The sequence below is a fragment of the Lolium perenne genome, chromosome 6 (genome assembly GCF_019359855.2).
Source record: "Lolium perenne isolate Kyuss_39 chromosome 6, Kyuss_2.0, whole genome shotgun sequence".
Classification (NCBI taxonomy): Eukaryota; Viridiplantae; Streptophyta; class Magnoliopsida; order Poales; family Poaceae; genus Lolium; species Lolium perenne.
In genome coordinates, this window is record NC_067249.2 from 170,383,320 (window position 1) to 170,392,540 (window position 9,221).

Below are 9,221 nucleotides of genomic sequence, written 5' to 3' on the forward strand. Positions count from 1 at the left end.
CTCCCCTCGACAGCGCACATGGGCATGAGGGCAAAGACGGGCGACACGGGAGATGGTAAAACAGTGCGACTCTGCAGCCGTATCCATGATATCTTCACGCCCGGTTTTGCTGCCCGTACGTCCTTGATTCATCATTGCCCGTCCTTGATTCATCATTGCCCTCCTTTTCCTTCAGATTTGTGTTGGGGGGTTCTTCTTGCACCTACCAACATTCTCCATCTAGATAGTATCTCGGAGAAGTGTATACGGATCATGGATGAACTGAATTCTCATGCCTTCATGTTGCGTGTCAAGCTCACAAAATCAGAATACATACACATCGTGGACGAAAGTCAATCTCCCACATATACTAGTAGCTAGCGACCAAAAACGGACGGACCAGCGCACATGCACAGTCACACGCAATGTTATTATAGCCAAAAGAAAAAGGAAAAAAAAACTACGGTTCGGCGCACTATAAACCATGGAAAAAATAGCGTGTTATTTATTAAGAAGGTAAACGCTATGCTATGCATAATTTGCTCGTATGATGAGCGACGCTAACCTCGTTATTTGTTGTAGTGTAATAGCGTTACAACGCGCTAAAAAAAGTTATGAAACTAGCGGCAGCCCACGTGCCCCTGATTCCAACCTAGCTCACTTAGCTCGGGTGTCTAACCAACCGGTTGCCACTTTCGACTCTTCTCCAGCTCGCTCGGCCGCCTCCGCATGGCACGTCCTGACTAGAATCCCTAGGAGGACGCACGCCTCGACCAGGAGCTCGATCTGACGTCGGTCTTTGCCGCCAGACCACCATTTCTTGCGCAGCACGCGACAGACATATCTAGTTTTATCCTTGCAGGTTCTCTTCCAGCTTGAACAGTACCAGATGGTAGTTCAGTAGTGCTAGCCGTAGCCCGTAGAAACCATGGGTTAGCTTTATAGTTCTTAGTTCAGTTCAGCTATGTACTTCTTAGTTCAGTTCAGTTACATAGTTTTTGTTTTCATCCGGCATGTTTTGTCTCTATGAGAAGAAGGAACGGGTTGATATAATCTAATCAAAACTAGTTATTTAGTTATGCATGTATTGCTCCGACCAGTGTTTTAGCTGATGAAATCCTTGATATATATGATATACCTATCAATTTTCTATTCTTCTGCAAAATGGTATTTTGAAAAATAACGTGCTATTAGCACGTTATAACTTGCATAACGTTTAGAGAAGAACCACTTGCGATAAATCTATAAATCCAGGCACCACCCTAGTGGCCAGTACTCGTGCATCCCGAGTGTCTCTTTCGTGCCACTCTGAGCTAGCATCGGGGGCTGGGGCTTCTCGAAGGCTTAAAAGGAGAGTAGGCGATCGACCCAGCAGGAACAAGGTACACTGATCTTTCGGTGCTAGGAAGAAGCCCTGCGCCCTTCACAATTAATGGCCGGCCGCGCTGCCTCTTCGAGCTCCTTTCTGCTCCTGGCTGCTCTCATTTCTGCTGCGTTCCTCTTCGACGTCGGCGACGCTGGAGCGGCGCACCAGGTGGTCGACCCGCAGTGGCATCAGGCCACCGCGACGTGGTACGGCAGCGCCGAGGGCGACGGCAGCGATGGTAAGCTCCTCATGTCCACCTCCAGCTGTCTAGCTATACCAGTGTACCACAATATCTGTGGCTCGCATCCTTGGAGAAGAGCCTGATGTGAGCTTAAGGTTTCTTATAACCGAAGCTAGCCTCTGACGTCCCTCTAGAGCGCGCTCCGCCATTGATGGGGGCTTTGCTCTCTTACTTTTAGGACTAGGATGTGGTACGTAATGCATTGAATCCACATATTAACTTGGTTATTATAGGTTTTTTACTCCTGCTGAAATACTTCTAGCCGTTGGCATATTTTTGGCGCCACATCCGGCATGCATCCTAGGCACGAGGAATTTAAGCGGGCCCAGCGTCACAAGAACGTGTCTTTCAGACTACCCACAATGGGAGTATCATAGGTAGTATCATGCATTCCATGCATGCAAAATGCTGATGTGGCAGTGCAATTAAGGATGTGAGAGAGGATACTAGTATCATAGGTAGATACCACATCATAGCACATACTACTAGAAAAATTAATGTCAAGTAAATCTTGTACATATATTTGCATTGAGATTCTACAAAACAATTAATATATAGAGACTATGATACTAGTATATGATACCATGCATTGTGGAGATAGTAGCATGTAGTAGTATCATATGCATGATACTTCTATATGATACTATGCATTGTGACTAGTCTCAGGGAATAGGCGCCGGGAGCTCTAAGATTCCTGTATGCCATTAAGTAGATATTATCCAATCTTATTTTCACCGATTCATAAATTCTTTTGTGATTGTAGTTCAAATTGAAACTAAAACTACAATAAAAAAAATCTGAAACCAGGCAAGTAAATAATACTTCTCTGCCTCGAAAAAGATGTTGCCGATTAAAAGTTAAATTGGAAAAAATCCGCAACATCTTTTTCAAAAAAAGGAACAATAATTTCCCTCCTATCCTAAGAAAAACTGAAGAGTCAACATTTGCACTATTGTGTGCTAAGTGTCCAAGGTGCATGTCTGAGATCTCACAACTTCCGGCTTAATTAATTAATTGCACCTCTGGTTCGCTAATTCACCGCGATATATATACAGTGTAAACGTATCAGCAGCATTTCACACTCGCTTATTATTTTATTAACGCTGGCCTAGTTCAGTTAGCACGTCTAACGATGTATGCACATGCAGCCATTTGCATTTCAATGATCAAATGTCCTTTTGCCGTTGCTGCTAGATCTGGCCACTCAGGATCGATCGACGTTTCTTCTGTAGATCAACTTCTTCCTCTTCTAGCTAGGACCACGGTCGATCGCACGTGCATGCATGTCCTCCTGTTTTGAGCCGTAAAACTCGAGCTGTAAAAGTTTATCCATGCACCTTGCGCCTAACCGTATGTTTTGTTTGCAGGCGGCGCGTGCGGGTACGGGTCGCTGGTGGACGTGGCGCCGATGAAGGCCCGGGTGGGAGCGGTGAGCCCGGTGCTGTTCAAGGCCGGCGAGGGGTGCGGCGCCTGCTACAAGGTGCGGTGCCTCGACCGCGGCGTCTGCTCGCGCCGCGCGGTGACCGTCATCATCACCGACGAGTGCCCCGGCGGGTACTGCGCGCAGGGCCGCACCCACTTCGACCTCAGCGGCGCCGCCTTCGGCAGGCTCGCCGTCGCCGGCCACGGCGGTCAGCTGCGCGACCGCGGCGAGATCTCCGTGGTGTTCCGCAGGTGAGCGTCGGGTGGTGTTCAACAGTGCTAGCAGATAGATTATATCTAGCACCACCTGCCGTCTGACGGTTTAACCACTTGAACTCTGTCAAAAAGCATCTCTGTATTTTTCCCGGCCGAAGTGCCCTGCTACGAAGTAGAGTAGAAACAAAGGTTGTCCAAGTGCTCAAGAAACACTGTCAGATCTGGCTACTAGCGAGCGATCGAGGACCATATGGCCGGGGTTCACCGTGCACATGCGGTTGGATCTTGGGCGTGCCATGGAACACTTTTCTTGTCCCGATCGATCGAGTCCCCGGACGGTGGTCACGCCTTCTCCATTTCACAATGTGCTAGCAGACAGATGGCCGCACACTTGTCTGCACACAAGGGCTGCATGCAGAGTTCACATTGGCATGCTCATAGCGTGTGATGGATGGAATAGATAAACAGTTACAGTTTGACTGACTTGGGGCGTGCGTCTCGTTTGATTTTCAGGACGCCGTGCAAGTACCGGGGGAAGAACATCGCCTTCCGCGTCGTCGAGGGCTCCACCAGCTTCTGGCTCTCGCTACTGGTGGAGTTCGAGGATGGCGACGGCGACATTGGCTCCATGCAGCTCAAGCAAGTAAGAACAGCTCTATATATATTCCGCGGTTTCTTCATGCCCTGATCATGCACCTTTGTAGGAGTACATTTTACCGCTGCCTTCGGTAGGATCAAAACCCACAGAATAACTGCACTTCTCACCGACGGCGGATTGCTGTAAGAAACGTGAGCAGAGCGTGAGTGCATCTGCATGTGAGCCGAGTCCTCTTTTCCAATGTGACTAGTGGACATGAAAGATGGTCGTTTCCTGGATTGATAGGGAGGCAAATCATGGAGCGCAACTAGGCCCCTGTTCTAGCTAGCTTCCCTGGCGTGTTTGGAGCAAAGCTAGGCCAAACTTGATCAGGGTGCATAACTCATGGAAAATTTCAAACGAAGGCCGAGCTACATGTGGCCCTTTATTTTCAAAAACTCAGAATTCATATTTTAAAATATTAAAAAATTCGAATCAAAATTCTAGAGTAGCTAATGATATATACTACAATGGTACAATGGTGCAAAATCCCAATACAAACTACTTAATAATCTATGCTACACAAAAATAACAAATTCTAGCAAATTTTATATTGAATAGTACACATTTCAAAACTAATAATCTTGCCAGGTTTTGTTAATTTCGTGTAGCATATAATACAAATCAGTTTGCATTAAGATTTTGCACCATTGCAGCATACATTATTGGCTACCTCTACGATTTTTTTCACGTTTAAAAAAATAATTGAAATACAAATTTTGAGTATTTGAAAATAAAGAACTACATGTAGTTCGGCCTCCAAGACGCCACACTCCACAAGTCATAGGCTATCTAGCATCGTCACTATTGCGTGCTGATTTTTGCCAGAGGGCTGCACTGATCATGGGCTACATGTTGCACGCAGTAATTCTCTAGGTTTATTGCATATTAATTTTATTTTTACATCCAAGCGGCTCCTCCCCTGATCAAAAGTCTCGCTGCATTATTGCCACCATTGCTCCGAAGCAGTGGCGGAGCCAGCTTGTGTTAGGGTGGGGGATGCCCCACCCTAACATTTCATCATAGCATACTTTTTAGTGAGAAAAAAGAAAATTATAAAAAATATAGCTCATATGTACTTAGATTATTTTAGTTGCTCCACCCTAAGAAAATTTTCTAGATCCGCCACTGCTCCGAAGTATATTATCCGAGTTCATTTTAAGTCTTAACATTTTTGTTAGCCACCAAAAGCCTCAAATCATCATGTTTTTGTTGTGGATGTGAAATCACTAATTTGCATTTTCACTATGCAACCATGCAGGCGAACTCAGCGCAGTGGCAGGACATGAAGCACATATGGGGTGCCACCTGGAGCCTCACACCAGGCCCACTGGTGGGACCGTTCTCTGTGAGACTGACGACCCTGGCTACCAAGAAGACTCTCTCAGCCAAAGATGTCATCCCTCGGAACTGGACTCCCAAGGCCACCTACACCTCTCGCCTCAACTTTGCATAGAAGACCCAACACTGGTGCCTTTCGCAAAAAAAAAAAAAAAAAAAAACACGGTGCCAGGTTCGGTCAGCACGGTGGTAGATTATTGGGCTTGCATTGTATCATGTAGCCTTATTCGATTCGCTTGTGAATGTGCATGCCAGTTACTTATGTCTTATAGTGGTCTAAGATAATACTCCGTAGTATTTAGACTCGGAGACTAGACTTGATTAGCCCTCTCCAAAGTGGAGAGAGAGCGTGATGGGTCAGTTTTTGAGCGGGTAATCTCTGTAACCATGATACTAAGGTGTGAATGCATGATGCAAGATAATCTTTTTTTTTGAACAAATGCAAGATAATCTTGGAGTGCTGTAACCATGATACTAAGGTGTGAATGCATGATGCAAGTTAATCTTGGAGTGTTGATATTGCGCGCCCAGGGAAATAAGTGGATACCCATGGGGGTACATACCCATGGGGCTAGGAACCGTCTGATCAGCGCGAAGAGTAGTCGACGGTTGGAAGCTAATCAGCTGGTAAATGAGTCGATATGTACACTTACGATATGCACATCACAAAGCATGGTACGATCAGGTGCAGGAGAGGTCAGATGCAGGCGTCAAGAGCGTACAAGCAGGTGCAGGGCAGGTCAGATACAGGCGTCAGGAGCGACTAGTTAGAGAGCCTGTGCCCTCCCACAAATTTAATGTTGATTCAATTTTCAAAAGACCATTAAATGCTATGCGCAGAAGGTACAACATAGAGCCTGCGCTGCCTCCCTCTCCTCTGCCTAGCTTAGGGCATCTTCAGCAGGCATACGCAAATCAAACGGTAAAACTGACCGTTTACTTTCATTTCGAGTCGAGTTAAATAGTCGAAATTGATCGCGCGTCCGTTTGCGTCTAGGGGTGTCCCCACACATAATAAATTTTGCGTCCTCGGCCTCGTCGGCGTCCTCAGCCTCGACCTCCGCGTCGTCGTCTTCGCCAGCGTCCTCATCGTCGTCATTGGCATACTCGTACTCGTCCTCTTCGTCGTCCTCATCATTGAAGCCGTTGCGACGCTGCCCACCAGCGCAGGCGCGTGGAAGGCGAGACGCATCATTAACGCGACGTCGGACACTATGTGTCGGGCTGGTAGGCTGGGGTATAGATCGATGTGGTACGAATATGCCCATTAGGAGAGAGGTTCGGTCGTGAACGTCACACGCGTACTACCAGGCCTAGGATTTTATCAAATACACGCCGGACCAAAGACCGCGGGCGGTATGAACATGCTCGTTAGGAGAGAGGTTCAGTCGTGAACACCACACGCATACTACCAGGGCAAGAATTTTACCAAATGCACGCCGGACCAAGACAATGGCTTGATCACCATGGAGATGGAGATTGAGACAATGGCTTGATCATCATGTAGAGAATCTTCGTCGAGCATTCCGAAAATTACTCGGTAAGTTTATGTCTATATTCATATCGTTATTGTATCTCAGTAGATAGATCTTGGGTGGTACATGTATGCCGATTTTTTTTTTGTTTTCCATGCACAAATCCCAACACAAACACCTTGGTGATTCCCTATTGTGAGTGTGGGGCCAGAAAGTTTGTTGCGCTTTGATTGGGGCCCACACTAGCATATGGAGTTTCCAAGGTGTTCGATTAACCTTCACACCTAAGATGCAGGTACCTTAGCGGAGGGTGATACTATAGGGGTTCATAGCCGAAAATAATTTTTTCTAACTAGCGCATTCCGATTGCCTATGATCTATCTAAGAGTAACGTTATAACGCAAATGGTTTCGGTGATGTACACTCGTAGACCTAAAGCGGTTAATGTTCCGCTAAAACATGGTTGATGTAGTCGTACTCGTCGCCGACCTCATGGTCGCGTTCAATCTCCTCGCATCACGCACCTTGTAGGTTTCACACACGTACGGTGCCCAACGCCGCTCCCTGCTACTTTCCAGCAGAGTTGCGGAAGTAGATCTCCTCGATCCGAATCGCAGCAGCTCCCGCGTACTAGGTGGGGTTGTCTCCCTCCCGGTGCATCTCTTCGAGGAATCACGCGGAAGAGAACACTATAGAGAGATTTCTCTATTTAATTCGTGTATCTTCCTCCCTTCACTTGTCCATTATATATAGGTGAAGGGAGAGGGGTAGGGCACATGACTTGGCAAGGTTCAAAAGAGTAGGGATGGGATGGTGCGGCCGGCCGGCCCTCCTTGGGCCTAGTGCCCCCCCCCCCCCCCCCACACACACACCTAGCCCGGTCGGCTGCCCCCTTGGCCCATTGGGTGGCCGGCCACTTCCCTTCATGGGCCTCCCTTTCGGGTGAGGCCCATTTAAGGTGTGAAACCTTTTATTATTAAATAAAATTTTATATTTAATATTATTTACTAAATTAATATATAACACATATTATTTGATTGCCAATGATCCAAGACACCTACCGAACCGCTCCGAGCACCCATCGGATACTCCCAGAACACTTTCTGGCTTTCTCTCTCTATTTCCAATGAATCCAAAACTATCTTTAGTTTTATTTGACCCTCTAGTGCGTTACCCTACAGTTTGTGAACAACACAGACATGATCAAGGCGTTAATTCGATCAATGATCACCAGAGGGGTCAGGAGAACCATAACGATCCATGTGTATTCAAAGAAGATACGGTCGTCATTTGAACCATTACGGTGAGTCCCATTCCTTTTGTTACTTCGATATCGGCACTTGTCCGAGATATGATCATCAGTATCATCATACTAGTTTGATCTCGTTACCGACAAGGCTATTCAACTCATTCCGTGTGATTTCATCCTCATGACCTAGTCATACGATGCGTAGCTTTATGGATGTAATCTTACCGAGTTTGTCCAGTGTATCTTTCCATCACGTGGATGAACGAATCCCGCTATTAATAGATACGTGTCAACCCATCCCTTTGGAATACTGATGACCCACAAGTATAGGGGGTGTATCGTAGTATCTTCGATAAGTAAGAATGTCGATCCCAACGAGGAGCAGAAGGTGTTGACAAGCAGTTTCGATGAAGGATTCACTGTAAATGCTCACAGACAAGTATTCAGTGGGTTTTGATGTAGCAGATGAATAAAGTACGAGTAAGTAAAGTGCGAGAATAATAATTGCAGCGAGTGGCCCAATCCTTTTTAGCACAAAGGACAAGCCGGTTTGTTTACTTATAATGACCAAACGTTCTCGAGAACACACGGGATTTTAATCTAGTGCTTTTGCTACATACGGCTAATTAATCTTCATTGTTTTGATAAGTGTTGTGTGGGTGAACCTATGCTAATGTACCGCCCTTCCCAGGACTAATACATACTTGTGATTATACCCCTTGCAAGCATCCGCAACTACAAGAAAGTAATTAAGATAAATCTAACCACAACCTTAAACTCTGAGATCCTGCTATCCCTCCTGCATCGATATACCAACGGGGGTTTAGGTTTCTGTCACTCCGGCAACCCCGCAATTGGCAAACGAGTACAAGATGCATTCCCCTAGGCCCATAAAGGTGAAGTATCGTGTAGTCGACGTTCACACGACACCACTAGAAGAATAACACCACAACTTAAATATCATAACATTGAATATTACTCAACCATACTTCACTACTAACATTTAGACTTCACCCATGTCCTCAAGAACTAAACGAACTACTCACGAGACATCATATGGAACATGATCAGAGATGATATGATGATGAATAACAATCTGAACATAAACCTTGGTTCAACGGTTTCACTCAATAGCATCAATAACTAGTAGAAATCAACACCGGGAGAGTTTCCCCTATCAAACAATCAAGATCAAACCCAAATTGTTACAGCGGTGACGATGTGCAGCGGTGGAGACGGCGGTGATGATGATGATGGTGATGGAGATGATGTCCAACTCGATGGCGGTGACGATG

General features: G+C 46.2%; 1 protein-coding gene across 1 annotated transcript; it reads left to right on the top strand.

Moving 5' to 3' along the window:
• Positions 1-1,245: 1,245 nt before the first annotated feature.
• Positions 1,246-5,624, top strand: LOC127306947 (expansin-B16). The gene is made up of 4 exons (XM_051337649.2): positions 1,246-1,583; positions 2,954-3,260; positions 3,738-3,867; positions 5,123-5,624. The coding sequence occupies exons 1-4, from the start codon at positions 1,412-1,414 to the stop codon at positions 5,315-5,317; spliced, it is 804 nt and encodes a 267-aa protein (XP_051193609.1). The 5' UTR covers positions 1,246-1,411; the 3' UTR covers positions 5,318-5,624.
• Positions 5,625-9,221: the final 3,597 nt, after the last annotated feature.